At 46.8% G+C, this 19,338-nt stretch overlaps 1 protein-coding gene across 1 annotated transcript in view; it reads right to left on the reverse strand.

The window, feature by feature from the left end:
- LOC124613642 (zinc finger protein 608) overlaps positions 1-19,338 on the reverse strand; it is a 290,686-nt gene that overhangs the window by 105,104 nt on the left and 166,244 nt on the right. Inside the window, exon 3 of the mRNA XM_047142358.1 lies at positions 5,208-6,510. Coding sequence (XP_046998314.1) covers positions 5,208-6,428 — 1,221 coding nt within the window. The 5' untranslated portion in view covers positions 6,429-6,510. The remainder of the gene's footprint in view (positions 1-5,207; positions 6,511-19,338) is intronic.

The raw sequence follows: 19,338 nt of genomic DNA on the forward strand, positions 1-19,338 counted from the left end.
TTAATAAAAAGAGACCATAAAAATTATCTTTATTTCGTCATCATTTGGCAGACTTCAAAGCTTTAAAAGTGTATGAACCAAGTGTTCACTGTTCCGATTGATGATAAGTATGCAGTGAATGCTGTCGAAGGAAGTGGGTCTGGTGAGTGGCGCGACATCATCCAGCACTCTAATACACAATAATGCACACGCAGTACACGCCATTTTAAGCCAGCGTGCCAGATAATGAAACAGTGTAACCTCCGAGGGCGCGCTTAAAAGCAATGCCTGCGAATTTTTTTATGTGAAAATGAACTCTATTAACATTCTACTTCTTTATTCCTCGTGTCTTCGTATTTATTTCTCAAGATAGTCACTCTGGCGACAAACACGTTTCTCCCAATGAGAGATGAGTTTGTTGATACCGTCACAGTAAGATGTTTGCTGACGGAGCCACAACCTCACCTCTGCTTGAAACGCTTCATCACTATCAAAGTGAAGCACTCGAAGGTGTTCTTCAAGTTTTGAAAACAGGTAAAAAACGGATGGAGCCGAGTCGGGACTATATGGCGGATGATCGGCGACGGCGAACTCAAGGGGTCGGATTGTTGCGTTTGTCGGAGCGCTTCATGTGTAGTCTGGCAATGTCGTCCTGAAGAAGAAGGTGCTCCATGGGTGGCCGAACTCGATTACAGCACGCTGTTCTCACACCAGGTTACACGCTACAGTTCGAAGCCCTCTAGCGGCATAGGGCTGCAAATATGTAAACAGGGAGGATAAAGAAGCAGAATGTTAGTAACGTTTGTTTCATTTAAAAAGCTTTAGGAGTTTTCGCATAAAAAATTCGGACGCTTTATTTTTCAGCACGTTTCCGTACACGCAACAAAATAAAATTTTGTAGCAGATTTAAGGTCGTACATACAGTATTTTCTTTTTTGAGGCTGTGGAGCACAACTTCAAGAAGAAACATAATCAAGTTTACGTATCAGTACTCTGCCTGCACATCACACAGTGTTTTGACACTGAATATGGCGCGAGCAGAGTATCTGATTAACTGCATTCCAACAAGTCTCAATGATCACATCGTTATTCAAGCGAACAAGCAATAATGAATTACTCGTACAAGAGCGTGCACCCTCGCACTCATCCTAAACACAATCACATAATGGTATCTGGGCAATACTCCATTTGCGAGTTACCGTACGAATAACATTTTTGCCAGCGAAGAATAAATTCTTAAATAATTTCAGCCTCTCTGGCTCCACGTTACTACGATCACTTTAGAAATATGTCGTAAAACTGAGTACAAACCGTAATAATATGTAGATTTCACACACGAGAGTTTTAGATAAACATCATAAATTCTCATTACAAGGTATAATTTACTACTGTAATTCAATAACTTATCATATGGAATGCACAGACACCTACCCACGGTTATTTTTTGCATAATGGCTTCGACCCCATGAAAATATTCTTTTACTGTACTAACTCATATTTCCAACAAGTAAATTTGGCAACTAATCATTTTACATGTTTATTTATGTCGCTACCTGTTTCGAGCGACGTAGCTAATGAAATTACAACGTTTTTCTATTTGCACACTGGTTGAGCGGCGTCTGCGATTAACTGGTTTCTGAACGAGGCCCGATGCAAATTCCGTAGTAAGATGTATGGCACTACACGCAGAAGACAAACAACGCTGATGCCCACATTCGCGTATATGAACAACAATGGACGCCATCAGATGTGACGTTCGTGGCTCTATCCCGGGTAAGCATCAAAATTAGTGATACAGCTGTTGTATTTTGTCATTACTAACTTCGTACGAGATGCGTCTGTTTTTGTGATTGAGAGCCGGACGCCACGCGATTCACGGCAGCCAGTGCGCTCACGCGACGCTGTTGGGCACGTATCGACCCGCGGGCCGGCGGTCGACGCAGCTAATCGGCTCGCCGGTCGACTGCGGGTACCACTCGTCTCACTCACCCCCCGCCCCCCTTTCCCCAGCCCACTAAACAATTAAGGTCCCCACCCGGCGTGTCGTCTAGACCTCAATTACGCACCGGCAACCGGAATCCGATTTACAAAAAAAAAGAGGAGAAAACAAAAATCAGCAGAGGAAGCGGAAACAGTATAAAGCGAGTAGGGGAGGGGATGCACTGCTAGTTCCTCGCTCCAATTAGTGGTCTCAGATGACTGGCAGCTGCGCTGAGCTTGCGGGTAGCACAAGTTGCTCGTAGTTCATCTGCAGACTTAACTCAATAGTGACTCATGCTGGCACGACACTGAAATTTACAATATCTTACATCAGGCGCAGCGCGTTAGATATTTGCGAATTACATAAAGCGTTATTTCCTTTAAACCTCAAAAGCAATGTTGCACTACCGCCGTCATACTACACACAATGAGATCCGTCGCGAAGATCGGCGACTTCGGTGGACAACGATTGGTACGTAAGTGGTTAATTAATCTAACAGGGTAGACCAGATTATGCTGACATTGTCACCTATCAAGCACTACATGCAGACTGGAAATGGAAGCTGCTTCTTTTTTCATTAAATCTACGTACCATATTGCTGGAAGATGCTACGGGAAAACAGTTTCCCATGATGCTGCACCGCGCATTCTGTGTTACTAAAATAGTTGCTATCAAAGAGTGAAGTCATTTCGGAAAGAACGACACATTTTTGATTTCTTGTCGCTGGTTTCGAGCAAAGCATTTACGATCTTATAAGCTAAAGCTTGAAAATTAGCTCTGCTCAAAACTGGTAGCAATAAACAAAAAAATATATATGTATTTTAAAAATCAGCTATGATGGACTATCATTACAGCAATTTAAATTCCATACAATTTACTGATCTTGCAAAAAAGCACTCACAATAAATCTTCAACGACATTTCAGTCGTGCTGGTGGCGTCCGTGATTGCTGAAATGCTTGTTTTAAAAAAATTATATGCACCCAGAAGGCAATTAATAACAATTCACTGCTGATTCACTCTTGGCCCGACCTCTGTGTAGTGCGTGATAAGTTGGGAATGTGGTTTGGAGGGGAAACGTGCTCGGACAGCCAAAGCGATTAAGGCGACACATGGCGTAAAGCGGGATCTCCGGTCACGAGACCCTGCCGGCACAAATTTTCATTTGTCGCTACTGAATTTTTTTTCAATGCCCAATTGCCGCTGAAGTTGTAATTTCGTTATCGTAAGAGAAATGAGATAAATGTCGTGGGTCTCTCTGGCCACTGAGGAAACTACATTATCAATTAAAATTACATTGATTGTACCAGAAGATAAATTATTTTGAAAACAATAAAATCATTTCAACAATGAAAAAATTAATTTCCGCAAGAGAGCGTTAACCACTCGCTCAGTCAAGCTTAGACCTCGAGTGTGACTGTTCTACTACTGCACAAGATTTATAGCCTAGTGTACACCTATACTGGAGTGTAACAGTGTTTTACCATCATACGTGATTTTTAACCTAGTGACGTCCAATGGTCTTAGTTGGAAGTTCTGATCATAAATATGACGTGTGTATTCAAGAGTACTCCGCTAAGTAGCATGCTTCCAGTACAACACATGCGACACATTAGGACGGCAACAATTGGAGTCGCGGAATTTTGATGGACAAACAGCAAACCAATGTTACTTCGAAGTGTCTTAAGGCCTAACTTCTGCAGCCGTAGCAATTTTGAACCAGACTTTAAGGAAAATATCTCATTTAAATTAGTGTGATCAGTAAATTACTACGGCATTAACGCTACTCACACCAGAACACTGATTATGGAAAATCGCCTGTGCTTTGGACTGATTTTACTCTCCTTATTTAGAGCATTTAACGGATTGTGTTGCACGTTTTACCTCCTCACTAACTTGTTTTGAGCGAATCTGTAATTTCCTGAGCTGTCTAAACAAGAAGAATGCTTGCCAGGAAAAGAGTTGAGCAACGGGGATTCTCCAGCTAAGCATGTTCCCTCACACCGTTCGGATTCATATCTGGGTGCAGTTCGAGAGCACCTGAAAGCACCGACGACTCGCTGTACTCTTATGAATAACTCGTATACAGGTATGTAACCACTAGGATTCGCATGTGCCACAAACAGTATGAATTACCTAACCTGTGAACTACTCATTGTTACGGAACCTTTGAAAATAACGAAGTAGTGCTGGCGACAAGGATACGAAGGGCAATCTTTTAACACCGTTAGACAGCTTCTGAGTTTTATGGTATGACGGTTCAGAGTTAGTAATGAGAAAGATGACGTGTTGCACGGGGTTTTAATGGGGAGGCTAAGGATTTTCGCCTAAGTACAATTTCACTAGCTCTGCGAAGTAAAGACTGTGAGGAGATGGAGCGACCATGTAATGCACTGCCAGTCGCAGCCTGCGTATTTCACATTAAGTGGCTCTTCATTGCCGAATGTTACACTGCAAAACGAAGTGAGCAACATATCTTTACGCTCTTTTCACGAACTAGAACACAGCAGAAGGTAACAAGAGTTCAATCTGAGAAAAGAAGATGCTTCACTACACACACACACACACACAAATGTGCTCTGTTGCACATAAACATATGAGGATAATATTGATGCAATACACCACGAATAATGAAGAAAGATCTTGAAAGATTTGGAAGCTTTTAAGACGTAGACATGGCGACAAATTGAAAAAAAAATTGGACGGCTGAGGTGAAAGCTGAAGAGGTTCTGGGGGGAGGCGAAAGAGAGAGAGAGAGAGAGAGAGAGAGAGAGAGAGAGAGAGAGAGAGAGAGGGGGGGGGGAGACAGACATGGAGGGAGGGAGGAAGAACAGCACTACAGAGTGTACGAAAAAGAAGGGAGAGGAATTTCATAGTACTTACATTAAGGATGAGGACGTGTAAGTTAGCCTTAGAAGGATGTCTGGAAGGAAGCAGCGACGCGAAGGAGGAGGAGATTTGAAATCGTGGACGATATGCTGGATGGTAGCATATACATACAGCAGCATTAAGAAGGAAGTAAGGGACTGCCAATAATGAAGACTCAAAGGACCTCCTGCTAACATAGCAGGAAACATGATGATGATACAGCGAATATTTGTTAAAATCTAGATAACATAGCCTACTTAATTAACTACTTCAGATTGCATAACCACTAAAGCTGGCCGACATTAGAGAACCAACTTAACACGGTCGACTGCTATTTGCGAGCGCCTCTCGCGGAGGCAAGACATGCAACAGTCGCTTACCTTGGGCTCAGTCTTGAGCTTCTTGGCCGGAGGCGGTGACGAGCAGTCATCGATACCGTCGTGGACGGGCGGCGAGCCGCTCTTCACGGGGGTGAGGGTGGGCGCCAGCATTACCGGCGCTGGCGACGTGGGCGGGGGCGGACCGGGGGCGGCGGCCAGCAGCGGGGGACCGGGCCCGGGGCCGGGGAACACGACACGCGTCGCCGCGGACGAGGGCGCCTGCTGCGCCGGCTGCGGGGGCGGCGTCGCCTGCTGCTGCGGCGGCGGCTGTGGGGACGGCTGCTGCTGCGGCGGCGGCGGGGGCGGCGCTTGCTGCTGCGAGGGCGGCTGCGGCGGCTGTTGCGCCAGCGTCGGGGGCGGAAGGCCAACGGTCGCCGGACCAGCCGGGGACCGCACCGAGCCGTTCAGCTCCGGCTGCTGCGGCGCAGCTTGCTGCTGCTGCTGTTGCTGCTGCTGCGGGGGCGGCGCGGGCGACGGCGTCGACGCCGGGGGAGGTGCCGCCTGCTGTTGCTGGGCTTTACTGCCCTTATCGGCGCCGCCCCCGCCGCCGTGCTTGTCGCGCGCCTTGTCGCGCCGGTGGCCGCTGGAGCCGCGTTTGCTGCCGCCGCCCCCGCCGCCTCCGCCGGCGCCACCGCCTGTCTGCTGACCCTGGGCGGCCTTCTTGCTGCTGCCGCCGCCCCCGCCTCCCGCGCCGCCCCCGGGGGTAGCGGCGCCGTTGGTGCTTCCGGTACCGTCGCTGGCCTCTCCGCCGTTCTGCTCGCCGGGCTTGACGATCTCGTGCTTGGCCTCCGACGTCTTGGTGCCCGGCTTGGTCCTCTTAATCTTCATCTTCAGCCCCTTGTCGACCGTGGCCGAGTGCTCGACAGCCATCTTGGCGCCCTTGCCGGCCGCGGCCGCGCCGCCACCGCCTCCTCCGCCGCCAGCCTGTGCCGCCTGCGATCCTGCCGTCGCCGCAGCGGACATGCCGCCCCCGGTTCCGGTGCCGCCCCCCACCGCCGACGCCGCCCCTGCCGCCCCCTTCTCGTTCGTCTTCTCTATATCGGCATCCAAGTCTATGATAAGGTCGCCGATGCCGATGTCCCATTCATTATCGTCGTACTCGAAGTTGTTGGCCGCCTGATCGGCCGCCTTGGCCGCCTGCTGCTGCGCTGCTGACCGGGGGTCTGCCACCTTAGCTCGGTGGCCGCCGTCGAGCGGGTTGTCTCTCATTGGGGCAGCCATGCGCAGCACGCGTCCGCCGGCGAGCCGTCGAGTGAGCGCAGCCCAGGCCCGCGCGGCCCGACCTCCTCCGACATCTTAGCCCCTGCAAACCAACACACCCTCACCTCACCGCACCGCACCGCCAAACACTGCCGCGGACAGGACCAGCGTCATGCCATAGGACTGAGGCCTTCACACCTGGCACTTGTTGGCGGAGTTTGGACGTATGGTAAACGGACACGTAACTGTAACATGTTTCCTTGCAGCCCGCCTGTACTAGACCTGCGGCTACTGCATACGCCAGAGCCAGCTTCCGGTATGTAGGGGAAGGAGGCTTTCTCCCGACAGGAAGTGAAGGGCCGCTCTGTCCCTCAGCCTCTTAAATAGGTTGGCGTGACGGCTTATGTGACTGGCTCAATGACAGGTAATTTTTTCTTGGTGGTGGGTGTTGCTCGATACTTACACGAAATACTCTCCTGAAAACCCCGGACGGGAAGTAGTTCTTTGCAGCAAAGCGCTATTAGCGGGAGCAGGAAGTGCCCAATTAAATTGCATTCATTCTACGTCGGATTCTGACTGGCAGAAATGCCTGGGAGTAAAATATTTTCGTCGAGCGATCTGAATATCGTAGAATCGGGGATTCTGTCGGCAGCCCTTTTTGGGTATAGGAGACAAAGTCGTGCGTCCACTTAGGACGGAGGTTTCAGTTTCGATTGATCATCATTTCTTCTTTTGAAATGCTGAAAGACGACAAGAATCGAAAGAGGAGTTCCGTGCGCAGGCGTGGTATTGTGTTTGGTCATTATCCAGTTTTTATAAGCGAGTGTCGCGTTTTAGTGAGCGTGAACATGCTGTGTAGGCGGGGCCTTATGTACATCAGATCAGGGGTCCCGCAGTTGCCTCTGGTTGGTGATCAATAAACGAAGCGGACTTGGCGAGATTTAAATGAAACCAGTAAATTTCATGTTTTCCCTGGAAATTGTAGTGGGTTTTATGGCCTTTTCCCCAATGAATTAAACTCTTATCCTGTTTCACTTTGTGGAGATTAACAGTGGAAACCGTGAGCAGCCAGCGGCATTTTCTAGCCCAGCGGTCGACTCTTTGTATCTTCTTGAGAGTAGTTAGATAGCAACAAGGCTTTTAATGATTGACCTTGCAGCAGACAGAAATTTAGCTCTGTGTCACGCATCAAAGCGAGGTCGGTGACACTGTTTCAGACGTATCTGATAGTGTAATACAGCAAAAGATTAATCGAGACCAAAAATAATCGTTTCCGATCAACACGTCGTATAATTTGTCTCACGCGTCGCACACAGCAGAGAGAATTCTTGCAGCGGTCGCAAGTGATGTGATACAATTCGAGTACGTACGAAAAGAACGTTTGAATAACGAGTAGATTTTGATGTGGACCCCTCATAATGTTTACAAAACACTATCCTCTTTCCAGTGAGCACAGCTCTGGATCGATTTGATAGTGTAACTGTTTAAAGGTGCGCCAATGATACAGCAATGGCCTTCCAAAACAGTTACCATCTCTGATATTTGAAGGCTATATAGAGATCCAACCATATATAGCGAAGCGGGGAACATCTAGCAGCTTCGCACAGAGTTTCCTTTAGAACTAGCGCCCGTTGCGTCGCATAATACGGCGCACACAACTCGTTCGTCGTCTCAGACTCACCTCTACCAACAGTCTTCAAACTGAGACACACGTAACCACTTGTTCCAATGAGTGACATAATGTCATCGGGTCTGAAATGAGGCACTTCCATGTGTGTACCGTTCGCGCGTCCCACGAAGCCATTGCTGACTTCACAGTCCTCTGGTGTATACGTCTATTCTGCTCACGGTGGATGCCGACAGCCAAATAACGTTGAATGTATTTTAACGTCGACAGCCTTAAAGAATTGACTGCTGCCTTCAGTGGCAATAAACCTAAATTCAGGTGTCTTAAAATACATTTCATTTGGTGCTATTTCAACAATGCTATAGCATGACTTTAGTCCTGTCAGTGGATATTTATGTCTATCTTGCTACATACACACTTGAACAGAGTATTACTGGAGGCAGATAAGGGCACCTAAGGCATTATCGAAGAAAAAGATGGTAATATGTACTGATAAGAGACTCTTAGGTCAAAACTTAAGTATAGTCTCGCACGCACTCTACACTAGGTCCGAAAGGTTTTGGGAAAGGAAGATTAATGTTTACCAGACCATCAATAGCAAGGTCATTACCGTCTGGGCAGCAGTATGTGCTGTTCTGGGAAAATTCGCTTTAGATCAGTTTATGGAAAACAGCAAAATGAAGAGAGGGGACGGAAGATGTTGAAGATTCAAAACTCTATCGATGCTGACGTAAATAAAGATCAGATGCTCGGTTGTACAAGGATGAAAAACGTAATTCTAAGGATAACAAAGGGAGGCAGTTCGCCACATACTTTTTTTTAAACAGTGTATTTTAAAACGCAATGTGATTCAAAGTGACTATTACTCAGCTATGGAGCACGTTCTATGCAGTGGGCTAGAATGTTTACATCTGACATTAAAGTACATTTGCCGCGCTGTAGTATAGTGATGGGAATATTCTCGGCTGACAGTTGTAGACTAACAATTAATAGCTTCGACGCACGCAGAAAAAAATATCTATCACTGTATAATTACTGTCTATGTTACCAATATATGAGGGGTGTTCATAAGAACAGGTACGAAAAAACACAAGAGGGTATTTTTTAAGTCCTTATCCAAAAGTAACCACCAGAGGCTTGAGCACAACTACTCCACTGTTTCACAAGCCGAATCAGTCCCTGTTCCCAGAATTTCTATTGCTGCGACAGGAGCCACTCCTCTTTCCGTCATCCGGGTTGAAGCGCTTCGCTTCGAGACGTTTTTTTAGCGGACCAAACACATCGAATTCGAAGGGCTGCACGTCCGCGACCAGTTACTCCCACTTGAACGTGGCCATTACACTTGGTGTTACCATGGAGACGTGCGGACGCGCGTTACAGACGACCAGTATCACTCCCTCCGTGAGGAGTCCAGGCCGTTTCCCCTCGATAGATTTGCGTACGCTATGGTGTGTCTCAGAATACAAGTCCCAGTCCCTGCTTTTTCTGCGCTCGAGGAATTCGATGTGTATCGAACCTGGGACGTCGAAAAAGACTGTGACTATCACTTTGCCTGCCGAGAGCACAGCTTCGAATTTTTTTGGAAGAGGTGACGCACGCGCACAATCACGCCGGACACTACATCCGCGTTCCTAGAAGTCTCATAGCGACGTATGCCATTATCAACCGATTTGCTTGTTACAGCATTTCGTACCTTTTCAGTTGAACACTCCTTAGACCATACATTTCTTGAATATGTATTTAGTAGTATCCATATACTACCCAGGAAAGTGTATAATAATAATAATAATAATAATAATAATAATAATAATGGTAATGACACTATACGTAACTAGCAAAGCGATACACTGTTTCTACTACAAACATCTAAACATTTAAAACGACAATAATGTGATATGTACACTTAAATGTAAAATATTAAAGATGTTGGCATACTGACACGCAATTATGCGTTCACACATTCTGAAGTTCGGTAAAGCAAGAAAGCTCAACACAACTATACAAATACACAGATGAAAGAAAGCCATAACCGTTGATGACAACCCAGAAGAAAATACCAAAGTTAAGTCTACAGTGTTAAATAGAAATAAACCAAAGGAGTAGTTAGAAAAACACAGCTCTATAAAAATCTAGTTGTGTATGAAGTTGTCTGTAAGTCTCACTGGTTACCAAATTAAATGTCCACACGTCACACTGTGTAGCGGTTGATTCACAACATTCCTGACGTGTGGTGTGCTGTCAAAAAGAGTGCAAAATTGTAACGTCCCTTACTGGGTCCATTACAGCAGAAGCTAGAAAATAAGCAACCCATATAACGCAGCGAAAATCTAGGCGTTTTCTATGAACACCAGTCACGAAGAAAGAAAACGAAAGTACATTTACATCAAAGTCTACTACACGCGGACTCCAAAATGGATACCTTAATAGCTACGAGCACTACTTCACGTTCGATACTGTGAATCAAATAACTTCCACTGCAGGTTTTTCGCTTTTGATACTTTGGGAAGATGATGTATGCAGCAAAACAAGAAAAAATTGTCTAGTAAACATCGGCTTTAAAATGTATACCTTAAGAGCTACGAGCACTTGTTCAGTAGATAGAGAGGGATGGAGGGGGAGGGAGGGAGGAAGGAAGGGAGGGAGGGAGGGAGGGAGGGAGGGGGAGAGAGAGAGAGAGAGAGAGAGAGAGAGAGAGAGAGAGAGAGAGAGAGAGAGAGAGAGAGAGTTGTTACAGTATGTCGTTTGGTAAACGACAAGGTAATTAGGAATGCATGCAAAAGCTCGGATTGCGAGGACCACCTTTTGCCCGGCATCGTGCAGCAACTTGACGTGGCATGGACTCAACAACTCGATGGACGTTCCCTGTCAGAAATACTGAGCAATACTAGCTCTATGGCCGTCCGTAATTGCGAGAGTGTTGCCTGACCTCTCGATTACGTCTTATAAACGTTCGATGGGATTCACGTCGCGCGATCTGGGTGGCAAACTCATTTACTTGCACTGTCCAGGCTATCCAACAGACCAATCACGAACAACTGTGTCCTGGTGGCGGGGTACACTGTCATCCATAAAAATTACATCGTTGTTTGGGAACTCGAAGTCCATGAATTGCTGCACATGGTGTCCAATTAGCCGAATTTAACTATTTCCCTTTCTGTTGAGCCATTGTGGATAACGGACTGCGGCTGGACAGGTATTTACGAAACAAATTACGCTAAACAGGTGTATATTTTCAGAAGTAATTTTAGTTAGACAACCAGTTTCGGCATCTCATTACCGCAATCTTCAGGCCCCTAAGCACTCCACGTATACAGCATCAGATAGGTCGATACATGCAAGACTGGAGCCATCAACTCCTGGATTCCGTGAATTTTTTGTGGAACTTGACAACAACTGAGCACACCAGGAATATACGGCTATTTGGTGACTTTTCTTTGGTGAATATGCACTTCCACTCAATGATCGGTTCAGTTGGACCACAGAATCCAGTGCATTTTATGCAAAACCAGTTCACACCATTACTCAGCCACCACCAGCTTGGCCGGCCGAAGTGGCCGTGCGGTTAAAGGCGCTGCAGTCTGGAACCGCAAGACCGCTACGGTCGCAGGTTCGAATCCTGCCTCGGGCATGGATGTTTGTGATGTCCTTAGGTTAGTTAGGTTTAACTAGTTCTAAGTTCTAGGGGACTAATGACCTCAGCAGTTGAGTCCCATAGTGCTCAGAGCCATTTGAACCATTTGAACCACCAGCTTGCACAGTGCCCTGTTAACAGCTTGCCCATGGCTTTGTGGGGTCCGTGCCACACTCGAACCCGACTATAAGTTCTTACCAACAGATATCGGAACTCATATCATCAGGCCGCGGTTTTTCCGTCGTCTAGGGCCCAACCGATATGGTCCCGAGCCCAGGAAAGGCGCTGCAGGCGATGTCGTGCAAAGGCACGCGCGTCGGTCGTCTGCCACCACAGCCCCATAAACGCCAAATTTCGCCGCACTATTCTAACGGATACGTTCGCCATACGTCCCACATTGATTTATGCGGTAACTGCACGCATTGTTGCTTGTCTGTTAGCACTGACAACTTTTAAGAAAACGCCGCTCCTGTCGGTCGTTACGCGAAGGCCGTCGAGCACTGCATTGTCCGTGGCGACAGGTAATGGGTGAAATTTGGAATTCTCGGCACATTCAACGTCTACCTTTACTACTGTATTATAAGAAAATTACGAGAATGTACTGAGCATAGGCGTACACTGACTTCCATCGGCACGCTAATGCCTGCAGTGCAAAAAGGTGCGACGCAGCTTTGCTTAGCGGCAGCGGCTCCTCGCAGTGTCCCAGGGAACACGCGACAACGCCCAACACAATGGGGCGTGCGCAATTAGCGACGCCTGCAATATTAATGGCAGGTAGACAGGGTCAGCGGCGATTTGCTTGGCCGTTACCTCGCGCAGGGTATTAATAGTGAACACCACTCTAGTCCGATAGCGACACGCGTTTACACACCGCGGCCGGCTTCTTGAACGTAGCTCACGCCCGCACAAAATCCTGTCGCCGCTGACTGACAGTCGCCTGGCTCTGTGTGACTACTGCCTGCGGTTACAACCCAACGGACTCACCTGTTGGGCCGAAGTTATATAACAGTCCTCATAGTCACCGTGTAGCAAGATACTTACCACAGAGAAACAACTCTTAAGCTGTCAAATCTGACTCAACTAACAATGAATCAAAATTTTCTTGCAGTCGGTGTTTCGTCAGTTAGGCAACGTGAAGTATGAACAGCCCGCCTCTTTTTATACCGGGCATGGCGCTGCGTTAGTTACAGGAAGAGGTCTGCGTGGATGAGACTAATATTATCCGCATCCGCACGTTCCTTATCCGCATGTGATAAAATTCTGCAGACTACTTCAACCCGATCCGTAAACCGGAACAGACATGCGCCTCACCAAGTTGGACCTCGTAATTTACATTCCGTAGACTAAGATATCCGGCGGATATCCGCACCCGCGCAGGCTTTTATCCGAAGTGCAAATGGTACTGCAACGTAGGGATGGCGACTATCCCTGAAACAACCTCTTTTCAGCTATATCTGTTTTCTTCCAAGCCAATTTTTTATTTGTTATTTCCTGTAATGAACGTGGAAATCGAATAAAGATTGAAAAATTTTGACCGTCCCCGATTCAGGACACACAGAATTAAAATATTAAATGAAACAAACATATAAAAGAAAACTTATTCCAACCAGCGTTCGCTGCCTGGTTGAATACTGAAAAAAAAAAAAACACCAGTATCCTCTTTGAAAATCTGCTCAAAAAACATGTAGTAGTGAAGGAGAGAGGGAGAGAGAGAGAGAGAGAGAGAGAGAGAGAGAGAGAGAGAGAGAGAATGGCCACATGTGAAATGTGAAGAGACTGGTAGCCAGCAAATGAGAACCGCGGAGACACGTGCAATACCGAATTTTCAGTTCTGTTCAGTTCTTCGCACGCTGAAGCTGTTCTGTCCACCTGGGAGCGTGCAGCGTTTCCGGCTGGACAACAGCGCACATGCAGTGCAACAGGCGAATGATTCGGCGCCACGCAATTGCGTGGACAAATGCCGTATTCCGGGCGTCATTATCCAGCAGCCAGAGCGCCGATTAGATTTCGCCCAACGCAGCTTAACGCGAGTCATTTCCGCAGCGCTCCGCGCTCATACCAGATTACTCGCCAAACGCCGTGCGACGAGGAGTGGTTGGGCGCTACTCCCAAATACACCCGACGTCCGTTACTGAATAAATCGCCCGTTTTGTTCCCAAACCCAATTCATTTCGCTAAACTTCCTGCAAAGGCTTTGAACTCGACAAACGCAAAGCGAAAATGAGGTAGCAACACAATATGATGCTTAAATTTTTCCAATTGAAACTTTAACAGGCAAATTATCACTGAACTCAACATTTCAAGTGCGCTCGAAATCAGTTAAAAAGTATTTTCCCTTATAAAATCATAGCTGTCTCGATATCTCTGTCGATAAAAAGTGGTTACCTGCAAATACGGTGTGGTAAAACAATCGTCTGTTTGCGTAATAACATCTCTCAGAAGCATTTTTTAGTATCTTTAAGGGTTTGTAACACAGCAAAGTTGTCCATATTAAACAGAACAAAGCATTACCAAAATTTCAGCAACTGAGACAAACAGGGGAGACGATTCGCGAGAGCATATGAACAACTAAGATCTACTGGATTCACGTAAGAAACAGGTGGTACCCCTGAAACTCCCAGATCATTCGAGCGTGCGACATGCTGTCGTTCCATACGGACATTTTCAACACATTTAGTGAAAATTCCACAACGAATTACGACAATTTCGAAGTTCTCATACAGGTGTCATACCAAACTATTTTGATAAAATCCGGCATTACACCTGTAGATTAATAACATTACAGAGGATACAATGAAAGCAATAAAAAGTTACTCGTTTTATATATTTGTAAATACGTAGTCTGAAGCGACGAATAACATTTTGTTCGAGACCTGAAAAGATCTCTGGAATCATATGGTAGTTTCATTTTTTTGAAAAATATGTAAAAAATCAGCCAACCGGTTGCATAGGTTTTCTATATACCTTGACCAGGTTTCGTCACCTCTAAGGGTGACTTCATCAGAAGGTAAGGTAATTACATGAAGAACATATCGTCAAAGATGTACAGTGATTTAAGAGCTGAGTTGCTCAAGTCATACGTTAATATATAAAACATAATGTTCTTTAAAAGGTCAAACATTAAAATATAAGTAACACCGGTGTGGTGTGAGGAGTCTGCACATTTACTCGTTTTGCATTGAATCCAATGTTACAGCCTGGTTTATTTTTGAGTAGTATGTACACACAGTCCGCTTATATTAATGTGACCACCGCCTATGTTCGACGTCAACGTGCAATAACCACACATGGATGGCAGATGGCAGCACTAGCAGCACTGGGTAAACAAAGCTTGTCGGGGGACGCAGAAAACAGTGCAGTAATCGAAATGTAGATACGGAGCGATTTATCTGACGTCCAGAAGGGTATGATCTTTGGCTTTTGGGTCAAAGGCTGAGGCGTTTCTGAAAGGGCTGAGTTTATAAACTGTTCGCGTGCGGTAGTGGTTAAAATACACCGCGCATGGAGCCGGCTTAGGTGACCGAGCGGTTCTAGGCACTAGTCTGGAACCGCGTGACAGCTACGGTCGCAGGTTCGAATCCTGCCTCGCGCATGGATGTGTGTGATGTTCTTACGTTAGTTAGGTTTAAGTAGTTCTAAGTGTGGGACTGATGACCTCAGAAGTTAAGTCCCATAGTGCTCAGAGCCATTTGAACCATTTTGAACACCGCGCATGGCAAAATGGCGCTATCCAAAACCGGTGCCGAGGCAACAGCGGTGCACCACGGGCCGTAGACGACAGAGCTACGAACAGTGTCTCCTCAACGACCGTTCAGCGAGCGTTGGTGTGTATGGACCTCCGCAGCAAGCGTCTGGTTCATGCACCCATGCTGACTGCTGTTCATCGGCGACGAAAGATGGAATTTGAACGCCAATACTGGCCTTACAATGAGCGACGACAGGTGGCGTTTTCAGATGAATCATGTTTTATGCTCCATCGGCGTGAAATGTCTGAAAGCAAACACGAGGCAACAATCGTCGGAAGCGTCCAAGCTGGATGAGGGAGTGTTATGGTCTGGGGAATGTTTTCGTGACATTCCCTGAGTGATCTCGTCGTTATGGAAGGCACGCATCTATACTTGGGGACCACGTTCACCTCTACAAGCAATTTGTTTTTCCTCGGCACGTTGGAATCTACCAGCAGGACAATGCAACGTGTCACACCGAACGCAGTGTACGCGTGATTCGAAGAGCACTGTACTCTCCTAGCCACCACACTCCCCGGATTTTAACTCATTTGAGAATCACTGGGATCACCTCAACCTGGATGTACGTGCCATGGATCCTCAACCGAGAAACCTAGCGCAGTTGGTCACGGCATTGTGGTCGGCATGGCCCCGCATATCTAACGATACGTTCCAGAATCTTACTGACTCTTCCTGGACATATCACAGCTATCTATCCGAGGTGCAAAATGTGGGTAACATTAAGGCGACTGGGCAAAGTAACTAGTTCATCCTGCCTACAACCCTGGAGAGGAAGGCAGACTGCAGAGTAGCGGCGCAATACAGAGTAGCAGTCGGCACGCGCCCACGCGCCAGCTGCCAGACTGCAGCCCGCGGCCAGGAATAGTACCACTGGTCACCATTCAGCAGCCGCACTTGGGCTAGAAATAGCGGCAGGTCGACGATTCCGGGCGCCCCGTGCTATATTAGTGGGGAGAAACAGCCGCGCACTGCGCTTCCACCTCAGCAGTGCACGCCGCCTCTCTGCCAAATCGCCGCTCTATATCCGGAGCGAGAACGACAGTCGCATACACGCATCACTAATGCAACGCCGTCTGCATTCGAACGAGCTCCGCAGACGCCCGCGCTGGCAGCATGCCGAGGGCAAAGCTGTTCATAGGCAACGTCTTCCTTTTGCAAGTGACCGGATTAACAGGAGGCCAATGGGCATTACGACCGCCACCATGCAGACACCCTATCCCTCCGTAAACATCCCACTCTCCATTAAAAGGTGAGGTGAGGTGTGTGTGTGTGTGTGTGTGTGTGTGTGTGTGTGTGTGTGTTGACGGAAGGGGGCGGGGGGCTATGCAACCGGCTCTAACTGCAGACTCCATCGCCCCCTGCCCCTCTTGGCCAGGGCAATGAGCAGTCGAGTCACGTCTCAGGACAAGGGGCGCCTTTTGCAGGCCTGCTTTAGAAACTGGAGCCGTGGCGACGACAAATACAGACTTGTGTGGCGGCTCGCTATGCTCTCTGCCGCACCTGTCGCCCCCCCTCCCCCTCCCACGTAACAATTTAGTACTCCGTACTGCACAGCAGAGTGCCAGTTTTGCACGTTTGCTTGCCATCATCCTAAAAATCAACACCGCAAACCTTCTTCGCTTCGTCTGTAGTTCGAGCCACTGTTTTTGCGGATAAGAATCAGTCTACCTACAATACCCACACTCATTGAAGTCGCGTGGAAATTCTCCCTCGAAAACAAAATGAATTAACTTGATCGATGTACACTGCGAATAACCTACGACAGGGGTGGCCAACATGCTGCCCAAGAAGCGAACATCCATCACACCATCGAAAATACTTTACAATTCCGTTTATACAAAGTTATGGCAAAATGAATATTTTCAAAAAAATGGTTCAAATGGCTCTGAGCACTATGGGACTTAATCTGATGTCATCTGTCCCCTAGAACTTCGAACTACTTAAACCTAACTAACCTAAGGACATCACACACATCCATGCCCGAGGCAGGATTCGAACCTGCGACCGTAGCGGTCACGCGGTTCCACACTGAAGCGCCTACAGCCGGCCTCAGTGGTTGAGCGGTTTAAGGCGCTCCAGTCTGGAATCGCGCTGCTGCTACGGTCGCAGGTTCGAATCCTGCCTCGGGCATGGATGTGTGTGGTGTCCTTAGGTTTAAGTAGTTCTAAGTCTAGGGGACTGATGACCTCAGATGTTGAGTCCCATAGTGCTCAGAGCCATTGTTTGAAGCGTCTAGAACCGCACGGCTACACCGGACGGCGAAATTTTCAATTTGAGACACCCGCACCTTCGCCATACCTCTTGACAGTCCCCCCCCTCTCTCTTTCTTTCTTTCTCTCTCTCTCTCTCTCTCTCTCTCTCTCTCTCTCTCTCTCTCAGGCACCCCGACCTACACTGTTACCTGGAAATATTTTCGTATATAAAGACGTCGAAATTTTTAATCAAGGTAAATTGTATGTAAGTCCTCACTAAAAGCCATACAAGATGTGCAGCACAAGACTACACCATACGAGAAACAAATACTAATAAAAAACCTTTAAACAATGGAAAATCCAGGATGGAATGTAACAATACCAGAGAAGGAAAGTTGCTACTCACCATATAGCGGAGATGCTGAGTCGCGATAGGCACAATAAAAAGACTGACACAGTCATAGCTTTCGGCCACACACACACACACACACACACACACACACACACACACACTGCAGTGTAGTTTCAGCTCTCAGACTGCAGACGTGTGTGCAAGTTGCGTGTTTGTGTGTGTGTGTGTGTGTGTGTGTGTGTTTGTGTGTGTGTGTGTGTGTGTGTGTGTGTGTGTCTACTGCTGACAAAGGCTTAATGGCCGAAAGCTATGACTGCGTGAATCTTTTTATTCTGCCTATCGCGACTCAGCATATCCACTATATGGTGAGTAGCAACTTTCCTTCTCTGGTATTGTAATAAAAAACTTTATACGATAGGCTTACTTGTAGTGACAGTATGAAATTAAGAAAGAAGGTGAGCAAACAAATCAAATTGACATTAAATATGTTTAATTGCCTAAATAGCTCCGAGGCTGGAGACCAAATAAATAAAATGAAAAAGACATAGACGCCTTTTTATATATGCAACATTAATTACAGATATGTCGATGTCAACTTCATTTTTTCCCGACTTTTGAACTATAACAAATTCTGATGCAAGCCTTGTGTATGTTAAAGACATAAAATCAACGGCATTTCAGTCTCCGAAAAATGTCATGCAGTTCTGGAGAAATTTCTGTCTTGCGGGAAAAAAGACCAGATGCGACTGCTGTCTTGTGCGAATGTTCGCAATATCAGTCTGAATTGTCGCGGTCAGCTGCTGCAGCTTCATGTCTTCATGTCGTTAAGTAAAATTTATTACAAATTCGAAATAGTGGACAGACACACAGCGTATGTTCTACTCTGCCACTTTTACATAGGCATCGCGGCGATGCCACATTTCATCTTGAACCTATCGGGTTGAACGTACTTCCTTATTCCGTTGTGGAATTATCTATACATGCATAAGATTCCTATCAGTTCTAAACGCTCTCAATATTGCGATTTTCTGGAACGTACTTATCTGATTTCGTAGTGAGACACTGTAGAATTCATATATACTGTACTAGCAGCAGAAATTACTCTAAGCTGCACTTGAAATTAACTAAGTTCAAGCCGAACTCGCTGTAATTCATACTGCTACGATAAGAAACCATCCAACAATGTGTTTCCAGGTGTTCTGCCGAGTTGTTGTTTCCATTTGACACACAATAGTTGGAAGACCGACCCAGTCGTCGTCTTCTGGCTGGCGTCCAGGCAGCGTGTACACGTAACAGCGAAACTCCCAGCAGTTGAAAAAGATGGCTGGGACTGTCGCCCAAACGTTGTGGGTAAAATGAAAACTCAATAAACGGAAGTACACT

Source organism: Schistocerca americana, chromosome 4 (assembly GCF_021461395.2).
Source record: "Schistocerca americana isolate TAMUIC-IGC-003095 chromosome 4, iqSchAmer2.1, whole genome shotgun sequence".
NCBI classification, from domain to species: Eukaryota; Metazoa; Arthropoda; class Insecta; order Orthoptera; family Acrididae; genus Schistocerca; species Schistocerca americana.